The 15,543-nt window shown below is 33.8% G+C and overlaps 1 protein-coding gene across 1 annotated transcript in view; it reads left to right on the top strand.

Annotated features, from left to right (window-relative positions):
• The window catches only part of CDH10 (cadherin 10), a 64,564-nt gene extending 49,562 nt beyond the window's left edge, over positions 1–15,002 (top strand). Inside the window, exons 8-11 of the mRNA XM_019634220.1 lie at positions 3,820–3,941; positions 7,896–8,004; positions 11,070–11,321; positions 13,939–15,002. Coding sequence (XP_019489765.1) covers positions 3,820–3,941; positions 7,896–8,004; positions 11,070–11,321; positions 13,939–14,429 — 974 coding nt within the window. The 3' untranslated portion in view covers positions 14,430–15,002. The remainder of the gene's footprint in view (positions 1–3,819; positions 3,942–7,895; positions 8,005–11,069; positions 11,322–13,938) is intronic.
• The last annotated feature ends 541 nt before the right edge of the window (positions 15,003–15,543 follow it).

Raw genomic sequence — 15,543 nt, 5'->3', positions numbered from 1 at the left:
TTGAGTTTCTTTGTTTTTTTTTTCAAAGAAAGCCTTTATTTCTGTATCTGTCTCCCCACCACCATGGTTAGACGTGTCCAACAGGATCCAGTCTGGTCATTCCAGAATCATGAGTGCTTGTGCTCTCTGTTGATTCAAGTCCAGTGAGCTAGAAATTGCATTTTCCATTTCAGATACTTCGACAAATTTAACTTCTAAAGCTAGTTGAAGTAATTACTATTCTGTTAAAAAGCTGAGCCAATTATGTTCTTCTTTTAAAAAACTAAACCTATTTCTTACCCTTAAATGAATCAATCTATGGAGTAACTGCTGTGAATGTCTACCTGCCAAACCGCAAGCAGTCAGGGGCCCATTATGCTGTTCCGAGTATTAAATGGAATGAGGGTAAGAGGGAAACAGCGTACAGGAAATTATTTTCACTAGATTTTAAACACTGGGTTTATGGAAAATGTGTCATACACCAAGCCCAATGCAGGGAACAGTGACATACAAATGTTCTTACTGATGTGTTTCCAGGCCCTGCCTCTAACCATTTAATTCTACATTCCACAGCAGTATATCACCTCATATGGCAAGTATTGCTTCAGGTAATTATTTAGAGCATCGTACCATGAATAACTTCTCTTGTTCTTATTTGAAAATATTTTTAAAGGCCATGTGAAGAATAAAAATTCTAAAATTAAGGTCACAGTCAGGGATTGTAGGACGCACCATTGTAGAAATGAACGAGTTCCTCCTCTAAGCACCTCTGAAAATGTAATATAATCATTGCAATACATTCTGAGGACAGTCGAGCAAAGTCGATGACTGGAGGACTCCATTATCTATACCTAATTCCTTAGTGGTGGAAGTTCTTGCCCTAAGATAAGAGAATACACATCGTTCTAAAGCCTGAAATTTCTAGGTAATGATTTAATTTCCTCTTCTGGGAGGTATGGAAAGCCTGTGGATTCATAGGCATAGATTCATCTTCCTACATATGTATAACTGGTGATACATTCTTGCTGCAGCAGCGTTTGCCTCAATGCCTCTGAGAGAGACTCAGGTGGTAAATACATGCCAGCTCCTATTCAGTTTGATGCTTCCTCGGAATGCTATATATTTTTATTTATACGTAGGCTGCAGCATCTGCCAGTAAAAAAGACCAGCGCAAGCACTGTTGTTTGAATAGGTGACTCCAGGCCTGGGCTTTACAAAGCACATTGATCCCTGTGGATTTAGCTTTTGATTTGAAGAGCCTTGAGTTATTTGTAAAGAGGCTGGAGAATCTCAGTGTATTGTCAGGGAAGGAACCGACAGTGCAGTTTTTGAGATGTGAAACTTTTCTGTCTCTCCATCCTTTGTGCCATAGTTAGAGAGTGAACCGCTACCCACAAAAAGAGTTATTTTTATGTCAAGAGTTTATATTGAAAGAAAATATGTTGCTTATGTCCACTAATTATGTTAAGTAGGTTAAAGAGCAAGTATACCTTCCCACTCTCCTCCGTAGCAACAAGTAACTTTAGACAGCTGAGGGTTCATCTGTAGGTGAGCCATGCATCTGGGTATTAACCAAGAGTCTACAAGTAGAGGTAGGAAAAGAGTGGAATAGCGTTTTTCTCCTGTCCCCAATTTTCCCCAAATGTACTCCTGTTTAGACCCACATGAGTTGCATCATAGGATAGCTAGTTTTTATTGTGTGAATGTTTTGTATGGAGAAAGAGCATAAGCTCCTCAGTAAGGTAAGGAAAAGAAAAAGATATGGCAGTGATAATAAAGCTGATCTTAATAATAATAGTCAACATACATTGGGTACTTAACCAACAAACTGATACTTGATAAGAAGTTTTCATACATTAAATTCCTCTAACTCTTCAAATAACTATAACAGGGGTCGGCAAACTTTTGAGACAGAAGAGCCAATCCTGTCCCTCACAACAATTTAAAAATTATTCGAGAGCCATAAAACAAATGATATCACCATTATGTGAACAGTATCCTTTAAAAATTTTATAAATGAAACTATGATAGTTTTATTTTGATTTTCAATTTTACATCAGAGCCACATGTATGCACCCAAAGAGCCGCATGTGGCTCGCACGCAGCCGTTTGCTGACCCCTGCTCTGTAAGATTAGAAGTTCTGTTTTGATTCATGTTGAGTTTAAACTGAGGCATTAGAGAGATGGAGTAAATTGACCCAAGTGAGTAAGTGGTAGACCTGGGAATCTAGCAGCTCTGTTTGACTCCAGGATCTGACCGCTGATCACCTGACACATTAAATAGAAAACAATATCCATTAATACTTACATTAGCAAACATGAAACCAGAACCCAAGAACTGAATTCACGTGGGTTAAGAAGTCTGAAGTAAGACTGGTGTTCAAGTGGGGAGGCATTTGAAAGTTTCTCTTGAAAAGAGGAAGGACAGGTAAACACACTACAAAATAAATTTAGAATTCTGTCTGCCTGCTTTCACACTCCTTCAGCCTTGTAAATGTCCCTGCTGAGTAATCAGTTCTTACACATTATTTATAAAAAGCGCTGATCTCATTATTTTAGTAACATTATAATGATGTGGAGAGAAAGGAGAAGAAATTCTTTTGAATCGTGACATCCTCCCTATTTACATGTGACAGTATTTTTTACCCCTGTATCTAAACATTACTTAAATAAAATTGGAGTCATATAAATTTCTCAAGGATAAATGATATTACTCATAGCCTTGTTGGCAGAGGTCATTTAATAAGATTGCTCCTGTCCCTCAGCTTATCTGCTCTTTGTTTGTTTTGCTTTGTTTCTTGCTAATTATCTCCTTTCTGCTTTTATATTGATCTTCAGCTCAACTTGGCCAAAGTTCATGCAGAATTTGAACTATGTCCAAAGCCTGAGATTTTGACATCATGAAGGCTGCTGAATAAAACCTGACTTTGAGATGTAAAAACACTCTCAGAGATCAATACATGTGCCTAGAAAAATCCGTAATGGAGATAATGAAATTATGACTAATACTAGGCTGTTACCCAAAGCTAGGCTAAATAGACATTTGTATTTTTAAATTCCATTTACCAATCAAAACAACTTTTAAATCATGTTTTTATGGGAAAACTTTGATGCTCTTGACTTCAGCATTTGTAGCAAAAAAAACAAACAAAACCAAACAACCCCAAAACAAAACAAAAAAACCGTAATTATTACACTATATGTTACTATTGAGCTAATTTTAACGCTGGCTTATTGAAATGGTACAAGTAACACTTATATTAATGAAATATATTTCATTGTAAGTTTCTATCCAGTTTGTAAAATTAGTAGCTATATATTAAAATTTCTTAAAGAAGAGTTGAGAGTGGCTGTTGGAATACATTTTAGTGATAAAAGTGGTCAGAAGGGTAGATTGTAATATAACAACTATCACTAAGGAGCTAACGACCTTGAGCGAGTTACTAATTTATTTAAAATTACTTCTTCATCCTCCCCCCCAAAAAAATCAGTACACATTAAATAATATAATTATGTATAACAAAGATTTAATAAATAGCTTTTCTTATTTTATATATTTGGACCATAAGGACACAAATATAATATGAACTCAATTACACTGGAATGTGCTTTCAAAAAGGTTTTCCAAAATAATAATAGTACTCTTGAGCCCAATAATAACTGAATTCATGACTACTTAATTAGCCTCTTAGTTTCTTTATTGCATTTGCTCATTCTGTTAGTAGGATAAATGTGATGTTTATTTGTATGTGAGCACTTAATATCCACAAGATGCTTATATAAAGTAAATCTGGTGGAAACTATGTCTTTCTAAACAAATGTTTCCTTTCCCTTTTCTAGACAATCCCAAGCAGATGACTCGCGTGGCTGTTTTTGTGAGAATTTTGGATGTTAATGACAATGCCCCACAATTTGCTGTGTTCTATGACACTTTTGTTTGTGAAAATGCCAGACCAGGACAGGTGAGCACTCTTAGGTTTTAAAAGCATAGTGAGATTTTAATGGCGTGGTTAAATATTCTCTTTTCCCAATCTTGAGAGGAATGAGCAAATGGAGAGACAAATACTCATCAAGTCCCAGTAATAACTAAAATCCAACAAATGCTGATATTTTTAAGGTTGACAATGTTTTCAATAACAGTATAAGTTCCTTATTTCTTTTGTAAAATTTGAATGTAAATATGATTGTATTGTTGCCACAAAAGTTAAGGATAAATAATATTACATGTTTAAACTTTCAAAAACAAAAAAGAGGAAAACCCCCCGCTGTGCCATTAGATAAATACTGATAACTGCTAGAGAGATGAGAAAGAAAAGTTGGGTAAAACGGACAAATACATGGGATCAGGAAACATTCCATCAATATTTCAAGTGTGTGAAAACACAGTTTCAAAGCAGAGCTGCAGACCCCACTCCTTGCATTTATATGTACATTTCATCATTATAGCAACACATAGAATGCTTAATGACTTAGTTTTCATCCTTTAAAATATTATTCCTACATCAGCTTTATTTATAGCTCTCTAAGTCTTTCCCTCAGTGGACTCATTTTGTTGTTTGAAAAGCTCCGGCGTCTATGGCTGAAAGAAATGTTCTTAATTGGTTTGAGTGTTATCTTCACAGAAGGAAGCTGCATGTTATAAATAATAATTGGGAATCAAATTTGTTTTATTAAAGAAAGAGGAGCCACCATAAAACTGTATGGTGTTTTGACATCATTTGATGCTCTTTACAAACATTAATGTCATTGTTACATTTTTATGCAAATTATACTGTGGAATAACTCAGACTCTTCCTTCTAAAGATTGTAACAGGAATTCAATAGCCTGTCTGTTTGAAATGGTAAAATTGGTGCAATTGGATTCATTTTTTTTTCATTTGAAAATGTTATGGAAATGTTTAATTTGGAATATTTACGTGACTTAGCTACTTCCGACCTACTTCTTAATGAAACAGTGTCTGCCCTAAAAATACCATTCCGAATAGTCCTCTGCTTGCGAGCCTCAGCGTGATATAAGTTGAAATTTTTTCTCAAAGATAAATTACCCACTTTGCAACTGCCACATACATTGTTCCCTCAATGGCTCTTCTATTTGATTTTCAAGAGATATCTTTTCAGAGCATTTGAATCGTTATAAATACTGATTTCCAAATGTATTCAAAATATACAAAATACTGGATTGTGTTTATTTTCCTTATGTCTTTTTTCTTCTTTTATTTAAGCTTTATCTGGCTCAATAACTTCATATATTTTGGGCTTTTAAAACCCAGTTGATGTAGTGAAGGAAAATATAATCAAATCAAAGATGATTTTAATAAAAAGGTAGTTAGCTTATTTTGGCAAACTCAATGGGAAAAACATGATTAATAAATTTTGTCTAATTGTCTGCATGTGCAATAGTCTGTCATAGCACTTATTTTTAATAAGGCCAGTTTGTTAGGTGTCATTTTGGGCTCACAGGCCAAAACATGTTGCTTAAACTAAACTGTGATATACTCAGTGATGAAGTTCTAGGTTATGACATCTTAGCAGGAAAAATCAAACTGGTGATTTGGCAAAGTCCTTCTTCACTGAGCCCTGCTTGAAATTTGTTTAACTCTTGTCTTTCCTCCACTTTTTCTCTGAAATGTATTTTTTGGTCCATAAAAATGAACTGGAGTTATAATTTGTAATCAAACTTGCAAATGTGTATTTATTATGAGACACTGTAGATTTTATTTTAAAAGATCATTAGCTCTTTCACATTTCTATCTTTAAAGGGTCTATATGTGTTAACATATTAATCTTAATGATATAGGTATATAAACATAAGTACTTCTATCAGTCTACTATCTTTCTTGATATGTTATTTCATTTATGCCATTTTTCCTCTTCAATTTATTCTTATAAATCACTATTTAAAAATAAAATATTTTAGACTGCTAAATAAGTCAGTCAAGAAATGTTTTTGTAATGAAACTGATACCACTTAAAGAGTATTAGTTAACGTTATTTTAACATTTTTGTCTTTAATCCCTTCATATATATATATATATATATATATATAATATTTTGTTTTGTTTTTACTGAACAAATAAGTCATTAGCCATAAATTCTTGCTTCTATTTAATCTTGAATTACCAATAACATTTCACAAAGTAGTTGTTACATTTTAAAATATCTTTTCTAAATTATTCAAAATGTAAAAATATTTTGCTGCTTATTTCTAGACAATAAACATTTATCTTTATTTTGTCCAATTATATTTCTTGTATCATTATGAAAAAATGGTTAGAGCTGTAATTAAATAGGGAGTATGTCAATTTTACCACATTGTTATTTTTATGAGATGCTTTACAACAAAAATAATTAAATCAGAATAGTTAAAATAATTTCTTAATTTTTCTAATTTTACATTGTTTTAAACTTGAAATCCCTTTTTGAATCAACAAAACATAAGTTACACATATTAAAGAGTCATGCAATGTTAAATTGAGTGAATGCAGTAAAAAGTATATTTTTTAGTTAAGCATAAATTTGACCATTTTTATAGGTATCAGTACACATATTTAACCACTTCTGAAGCCCTCTTGCAAAATTAAAATATGTAAAAAATATATATAAAAAGTTATACATAAAAGTTAAAGCAGGGCCGGCCGGGTTGCGCATTGGTTAGGAGTAGGCTTGGGACGCCAGCTCTGAGCAGCAGGGCCCTGGTTTGGATCCCACATGAGGGCCAGTGATGCTGCGCTCTCTACATCTAAGATGGTGAACAACAGCTTGACCTGGAGCTGGGTTGCCCTGAGTCACCGGCAACGGTGCAGGCTGCAGTGGCGCTGGCCAGCAGCAGGCATGAGCTTTCGTGAGCTGCCATGAGCCACCGTGAGCAACCGTCCAATGGCCGGCGAGCTATATGCCTCACCCGGGAGGAACACAATGATAATACCAACATGGGCCAGTGAAGCAATGTCTTCCACAACTAGACTGAAGAACAAAAGGACAGCAACTTGTCTGTTCCCCTTCCTTGATTCCCCAACGCTGTTCCCCTCCCCCAATTCCCCAATAAAATCTTAAAAAAAAGTGGATATGTATGCAAAAAAGTACATAGCTACATTATATATATATGTGTGTGTGTGTGTGTGTGTGTGTGTGTGTGTGTGTGTGTGTGTATTTCTATAATATTAATTAATCATATAACATGTTCAAAGTAATGACCTGATTATACTTAAGGTGTTAAATTTTCTACTTTGTTACCAGTATAAATTTTTGTCTCTTATCCAAAAATAAACCAAAGAGTTGACCCTTATAAAATAACCATTTCCCATAGTATGCGTATGGTGAATTTAAGAACATATAATTTTCTTGACAGTGCAAATGAAATGAACTGTTACTGTTATAGTAGATAATAATGTCCATCTTTTCTTTAAAAAGTTATGTATAATATTGTCTATAAAATCTCTACATTTTTAGTTTCACTTTACTTTTGATGAGGAAGAAAGCCATAATCAAGATAATTTTCTAAAGTTTTCCTACATTAGAGAAACTCTTCCAGATCAATGTTTAAATATATATGAAACAAGTTACTCCAAATGCTATATCTCATAAAATTGCAAAGAATAAAATTTACCATTTATTATTTTGAAGGAAAGGATAATATTAAAGCGAAATTGAGAGAGAGAGAAAAAAAAAACAAAACCAGAGACAGAGTAACAGAGAGAGGGAGAAAGAGAACAAAAGAGAGATAGGACCTTGGTTAAAATCAAAGTAATAATAAAACAGATGGAATGACTGATCAAATAAAGATAAATGCACAAGGAAGAAAATCAGTTGCCTTTAGAAATTTTTAGACAAAATTGGATGTCAAAAATTACATATTGTAAAGCAGATTATACCCATGAAAGTTTGATATAAGTGCATTTCTTTTTTCTTTTCTGCAGCTGATACAGACTATAAGTGCAGTAGACAAAGATGACCCTTTAGGTGGACAGAAATTTTTCTTCAGTTTAGCTGCTGTCAATCCAAACTTCACAGTACAGGATAATGAAGGTAAGTTTTAGAATGTGTTCATTATGATTTAAGGTGACATTAATAAGACATTTCCCCCAAAGTAACAATCACCATATACTTGATGGATTAGTTTATTGATCTGTGTTAAAATTTTTATTTTCATCAGATATTTAGGGAGATGTTATGGTAATTTCCTGCTTAATAGTGTTTACTCTCTTGAATTTTAAAATAATAAAATTTGTGAAAGTCTCTATATGGGTCCTAATTAAAAGATCGAATCTTATAAATATTAAAAAGTCTGGAAATACTTCAGTTCTGGACAAAAAGAGTGGGATAGAAGAAAAGGAGTGAGAAGAAAGAAAAGTAGCATATTAGCCTGGGATGGGATTAGGTGTAAAAGTATAGTTATAAGGGCAAGATACATCATTCTCTTGTGTAATATATGAATTTTATGTCTCTGTGATCAAAAATACTGAAGTTACATTTTTTTTGAGTTCTCAAAAAAAACTAGAAACACATTTTAGAGGAAAAATATATGGAAATGGTATGGTTACTATTTTTAAAAAGTTGAACAGCTTTTTCTTTGGAAAATCAGTATGGTAATTATTCTAGTCTAAATAAAAGTATGTAATTAGAGCTTTTCTCTCTTTCATAAATTTATGTTAAACAATTACATCAGGTAGTTTTTGTTCAAAAGGCATACTTGTTTTAGAGCAGCTGTAGGTATAGCTATTCTTAAAATAAACCTAACTGCATGGGCATATTTACAATACCTTCGTAACTGTATTGTATGCTGGCGCGTCAAGTTGCTGTATCACCTTTGGGTAGCTTTCAGAATATCAGAAAGTAGTTCAAGGTAATGGTTAGCTTTACACTGAGCCAACTGTTACTTGAGATGTTTGATATAGTAGAAATTTTGTACAAATAAGTCATAGTAGAAATTTTGTACAGATAAGTGAAAGAGAGGGCATCTGTTGGTAATATCTGTTTCCTAAATCTGAGTTTCTGAAATGTCTATGTTTGCTATCCCTCTGGACACTTAAAATAATTGTAGTTGGGAAAATTATCATACGGTTGATAGAGAGAACACAAAATGCCCAGTTATATCTGAATATTGGAAAAACAACACTCATCATTGTAATTTGCTGAAATGACAACCTAGACATGGAACTTAGACTGGACATCGTTAGTACTGAATTGGCAATATTATACCTCTTTCTAATTGTATTTTAATTGGTTTTATGTTTCTGTTAAACTGAGCCCTGGATCTCAACCAAGACACCTCGCGTTTTAAAAAAGCAATAGAGACCAAAATAGTATGTCTTACACAGCATTGCACACTTACTGGGAAAACAACTCGGCTAATCTTAGCTAATGTTTGACAAATAGTACCATTTCCCTATGTTAGGAAGAGTTCCTGATCCAAAAAAAATTGACTCAAAGCAAGGGTTGAAACCATATGACTATAAACCTGAACATGTCATTACGTAGAATACCACTCAAATCTGATGAAGTATTTGACCTAATCCTGCATAAATTCACTACTTTCTGTTATTGGGTGGATTTTGAAAGGAATTCCAATGACACAGACAGACATCAGCTTAATGTCACTTTTCTTGAGAAAATACCCTTGAGTTGACATGTTCAAGTTAAGTCTTTAATTCTTTGATATCATTCTTTTATATAAAAAAATAACTTCCTGCTTCTGTGATACCACACCTGGAGTTTTTTATTCTTAAGATCCCTTTACTTTTCACTGACTTATAGGTCAAAAGCATTATCTGATGATTTTCTGAATATTTAACAAAATGATTTGAATAGACTAGTTAGGATAAATCTTCCTTTAGTTCTTCAACACATCGAAGTTTAAAAAAGTATAATGCAAAATGATGCTAAAAATACCCACATGCGTGTATGTTTATTTTAGTGTAGGTTTGAGAATGGAAGAATCATACCTCTTAGAAAATAAGTCAAATGGTAAAATTATCAGGATTACATTTTTAAAATCTTCTTGTGTACACTTTCTATTTTGCTAACCTATTTTCATAGCTTATGTAGTTAATTGATGTTGTAGAATTTACCTTTTCATTAGTAATTTAGGAAATGATTATTTTATGTTTAACCACTATACCTGTAAGAAATTGTCACTGTTTTTTTCTGTCTTGTCTGTTTAATTTAGCAATTGGCTAACTCACTTTCTTCGAGCCCTATGGAATTGGCTAAATTAGACTAAATGCATTACACAAACAGAGTAGGAAGTTATCATCAAGTATATATTGATTTTATTCTTTTAATATGTTTGGTTATATAGGGCTAGAAGAAACCTTTTTTAATTAACCCCACAACCCCATTCATGGATACTGGGTGAGTTAGATAAAAGAAACAACAGTAGCAATATAGTAGATAGTAGGATGCTGTCCTTAATTAAACCCCTACTTCTTTCTGTGTGTCTGTTATGCACTCTGCTGTATCAGTTGTCTTCCACCAATACTTTGAGCTATACATTGTATTCATATTCATGGGTGAAAATCAAAGTTCAGAAATATTAAGTAACTTGCTCACTGTTGTTCATGTACTGGGGACTCATGAAGCTTTTGACTGCATTGACTTTAGAAGTACAACTATAGTTAAAGTTTATCCAGTCGTATTTTTCTTCACGAATACTGGATTAATGTTATGTGTACGTAGACACACATGCATATTTGTAAATAAATATTTAAAAAATCATAGTAAATGATTTTTCGCCCTGGTGTGTGTGTGTGTTTGTGTGTGTGTGTGTGTGTGTGTGTGTGTGTGTGTGTATTTTCTGAAAACTCTGAAAAACAATATTCTCTCATCTGTGTAGTCTTGATTATTGATTCACATAACAAAAATTCACCGTTTTGAAAATCTAATGTATAAACAATCATAATATAAGATTCCTCAAACTCTCTAATTGATGTTATCTATAGTGTAATTGCATTGTACACAGTTTATAGCAAAACTGATATTCATTTCATATTTTGCATAAACATCACTTTATGTATATGTCAAAACCATGGTGTTCAGGATGAGACAAAATGTACGGTTCCAAGCCCTTTGTAATATTTTAAAATTTATTTTAGATAATACTGCCAGAATTTTAACCAGAAAAAATGGATTCAATAGACATGAAATAAGTACTTATCTCTTGCCTGTGGTGATATCAGACAATGATTACCCGATTCAGAGCAGCACGGGCACGCTGACCATCCGAGTGTGCGCTTGCGACAGCCAAGGCAACATGCAGTCATGCAGCGCGGAGGCCCTGCTGCTCCCCGCCGGCCTCAGCACCGGGGCCTTGGTCGCCATCCTCCTCTGCATCCTTATTCTGCTGGGTAAGAACCATTACAAGTGTGATTATTTCCTAAATTGTTTGCCGGAGTGTGTTTATAAATAAAAAATGTTGCTATTGAAATACCTCCTCCCAAACTAACCCCAACCTTAAAGATACACAGACATTGACTGTCGAATGCTGTTTATAAGAGAGTATTTTTTTGGATCGGATAGTTATCCCCTTCCTTTTGTAAATAATGAAGGTAATGTAAATAATGAAATACTTAAAACATTTTCCAAGGTTACACAATTTCTGAGTGGCTGAACCTCGCTCTGCAAGGCACCTTGCAATTAGTCACTACATATGGTTTTTCAGTAAATCTAAAGTTTATTTCCACATTTTTTTATAGCTGGACAGAGGCCTCACTATCTTACCTCTTCACTGAAATAATGTTAAAACAACCCTTTACCTGGTTCACTTCTCCCTAAAACAATGGCAGTTGATTTTATAACCTAGAGCAAATAGCTTTTTAACTGCTTTTGAATTAAGAATCAAGTTAAATTAATCTCTAGTGTAACTATTGTGAGTATTCCTGTGGACCTAATAAAAAAACCCCACAGTATTTGTTGTTTTAAGAAGCCGTGAGATGAATTTGGATGTTGGAGCCAACCTTAGGAGGTTTCATTATCTTCATTATTAGAACTTTTTTTGCTGAGTAAGATCATTTGGTTGATAAACAATCTGAGGTTTAAAATCTTCACATTAAAACTTTGTGTATGTTTGTGTGTGTGTGAATACATAAATTTAAGCAAAATAAAATGTCATGTTTTCTCCAAAATTTGAAGAATAAACATTTTTTGTTTTCTCTAGGAAGTGTCCGATTTATTTTTTAATCACTTTGAAGGTCAAGAACACTTATAAGTGGATTAAAACTTTTTTTTGTTGTTGCATTAAAAAAAGTCTCTTGTTTTGCATTTTACATAAGCTTGAAGGCAAGTAGTTTGACCCTTCTGTTAATAAAAAGAGAGAACAGGGCTAGCCGAGTGGCTCAGTTGGTTAAGAGCTCACTCAAGAGTGTGAGCTCTGAGCAACAGGATTGCCGGTTCGATTCCCGGCCTGAGCTGAGCTGCCAACAGGTGGCAGGATGGCTCAGCTAATAAATAAATAAAAATAAAAAAGAGAACATGACTTAATGCTACTTCACATAAAAATGTAATTGTCTTTAACTTAATGCTACTTCACATAAAAATGTAATTGTCTTTGTCAATTTGGCTGTGATAACACAATACCACAGGCCAGTAGCTTAAACCACAGAAATTTCTTTCTCACAGTTCTGCAGGCTTGGAAGTCCAAGATCAAAGCCCTGGCAGAGTCTGTGTTTGGTTGAGGGCAAACTTCCTAGTTTGCAGATGGCTATCTTCCGTTGTTTCCTCACTGGCCAAAAGCAATCATCTCTGCTGTCTCTCTTTTTATAAACTCACTCATCCCATTCATGAGGACTCCACCCTCATGACCTAACTACCTCCCAGAGACCCCACCTTGGAGATTTAGATTTTAACATATGAATTTTGAGGGGACACATTCAATTCATAACAATAATAAATCCCATATTATTTAAATGTTTCTTCTAAAGAGGCTAAATCAATATAGATATTTCATCATACATATACCTGATAAGATAGTTTATCTCCCTTTCTTCATGTAATTGAATTCACATCTGTTTCTCCAAATCATCATTTTAAAGGATCATGACCAAAATGTTTGAAAATAGTGAGCAAGGATGGGAAACTAATGCAACCAGAGGGAATTTGATACTAACTTTCTCCTATCTTTATGCTATTATTATTTATGATTAAAAATACTAGTATTATCGATACTTTGTCATGGAAGTAGAGAAATGTCTTTTCTGAGTGATATGCATTTTTACTTCTGGACCTACACTCGTTTAAGATATATCTAGCAAGATTCATACATGGTTTTTTTGGTTAATTTAATGGAGTAATTTGAATTCACCCTTTGCCATCATGTGATCCAACAATTATTTTTGATTTCATGCATGGAAAAACTTCATAAATTTCTAAACCAATGATATCTAAACACTGTGGCCTTCTTATTTTTCCCTGTAATTAAGGCCCTTTAACAATGTAAAGAAAAAAAAAACTATGTAAATCCATCAGTGAAGCTATTTAACAAACTAATAATCCATAATCCATATCTTGTGAAGAATGCTGCCTTTTCAATATTGTATAAGGATGTGAAAAATATGGGCATATTTTTGCCCTTCTTGATTCTTTTATTTGAAGACGAATTCAATTTGCATCTTTTTTTTTTTTATATGGACACAATTTATGTCACTATTTAATGTATGTACAGTCAGGAACTACCTTTAAACAGTTCTTAGAAAAGTAGATAAAGTTAGTCACTGGATTTGAGAAATATCCCACATTGCTTTAAAAATAAAGTAACACACTGATCTTAAACTCTACCCATTCTAGCTAAATCTACCCCCCTTCAACACTCCCCTCCCCCCCAAAAAATGATGGAAGTACAAAATTAATCTTAAACTCTAACCTGTCCTGAAAAAGCTATTGCTTAAACCCTTTTATAGCACTTCCACTCGTTATATATGGTGTTTTAGATGGGCCTTTAATGTTATCTTTTTATTTTTTTTCTTCAAGTTATAGTAGTACTGTTTGCAGCTCTGAAACGACAGCGAAAAAAGGAGCCTCTGATCTTGTCTAAAGAAGATATCAGAGACAACATTGTGAGCTATAACGACGAAGGTGGCGGAGAGGAGGACACCCAGGCCTTTGATATCGGCACCCTGAGGAATCCTGCAGCTATCGAGGAAAAAAAGCTGCGGCGAGATATTATTCCGGAAACTCTCTTCATCCCCCGGAGGACTCCTACAGCTCCAGATAACACGGATGTCCGGGATTTCATTAATGAAAGGCTAAAAGAGCATGATCTGGATCCCACTGCCCCTCCCTACGACTCTCTTGCAACCTATGCCTACGAGGGGAACGATTCCGTTGCGGAGTCTCTGAGTTCTTTAGACTCGGGTACCACTGACGGAGACCAAAACTATGATTACCTCCGGGAGTGGGGCCCTCGGTTTAATAAGCTGGCGGAAATGTACGGTGGCGGGGAAAGTGACAAAGACTCCTAACCTAGGATATATATTCTGTTGAAACAAGAGGAAGTAACTTGACCAACACCGTTTCCACTTCACAATATTTGACATTCAGGACAATTTTCCTGCCACTCAGCACAAAAAAAATTTTTTTTCCCCATTGCCTTTTAAATTTGCTCATTACTTACATTAATTCTTTCCTGTAGGATGTCTCATGGAATATATACGACATTTTATTTAATCACTTCCAAGAGCCAAAGCTATGGAAATTCAGTGTTGTCCATTTTAGGAAATAAAAGATAATTTCAGAAACATGAGCAGGATAGTTCTCCCTTAAGCAATCTCACCAACAAGCCACTTCTGTTAAATACATGACCTGCCCTTGCAAATGAAGCTTTTAAAAAAAGGTAAAGAGAAATTTTAAGGTATATCCTGTTCTGTACATTAAATTAAAAAAAAAAATGTACACGTGGTGTTAGTAGGTGTGATATGCAACCTGGTATACAAAACGTTTGTGCAATTTCATTTCATCAAATTCTATCTGCTAATGTTTTATATTTATATTTTTGTATTTATTTTTAAAAAAAAATAAACCAGTTTTTACAACTACCTTGTCTCCAGCTTCTTTTTTTCCCGAGGAAGAAAAGGTTTTCCATAGACTAAATAGCTTGGTACAAAATTACATTGAATGCAGGTGAGAACACAAAGTCATTATAATCACTGTTGGTAGTTTTAACCAAATTAATATAATTTAGGTAAAAATTATTTTTCCATTGAGTTTTGTTATGCTGTGATATGTGAACAACTTATCACATTAAAATAGTCCTTTATAGACTACGCATAAATTTACCATTTAAGCAAATTTGAAACACGGCTCTTCTTATGCTAAATACCCCCAAAACACCAGCAATGCAGTAATTTTGATTTCTTCATATTTACTAAAGTAATATCCAATAGAATAAAACATTTTCTTATTTTTGTAAGGCATTTTTGTTATTGAGGCTTATAGGCAATGAGAGGTCAGATTTCAGATTGAAATCATCCTTTAATGGAAAATATACTTACCTCCCATGGTGACATTGAAAATGCCTAGTAATGAGAGTAATAATGCTGAATATTCCATTAAGATACAGCATTGTAATTATGTCAT

The sequence above is a fragment of the Hipposideros armiger genome, unplaced genomic scaffold, assembly GCF_001890085.2.
Source record: "Hipposideros armiger isolate ML-2016 unplaced genomic scaffold, ASM189008v1 scaffold_1548, whole genome shotgun sequence".
In the NCBI taxonomy this organism is placed as follows: domain Eukaryota; kingdom Metazoa; phylum Chordata; class Mammalia; order Chiroptera; family Hipposideridae; genus Hipposideros; species Hipposideros armiger.
The sequence above is the reverse complement of the archived record's forward strand: the minus strand, read 5'-3'. Positions and strand labels throughout refer to the sequence as shown.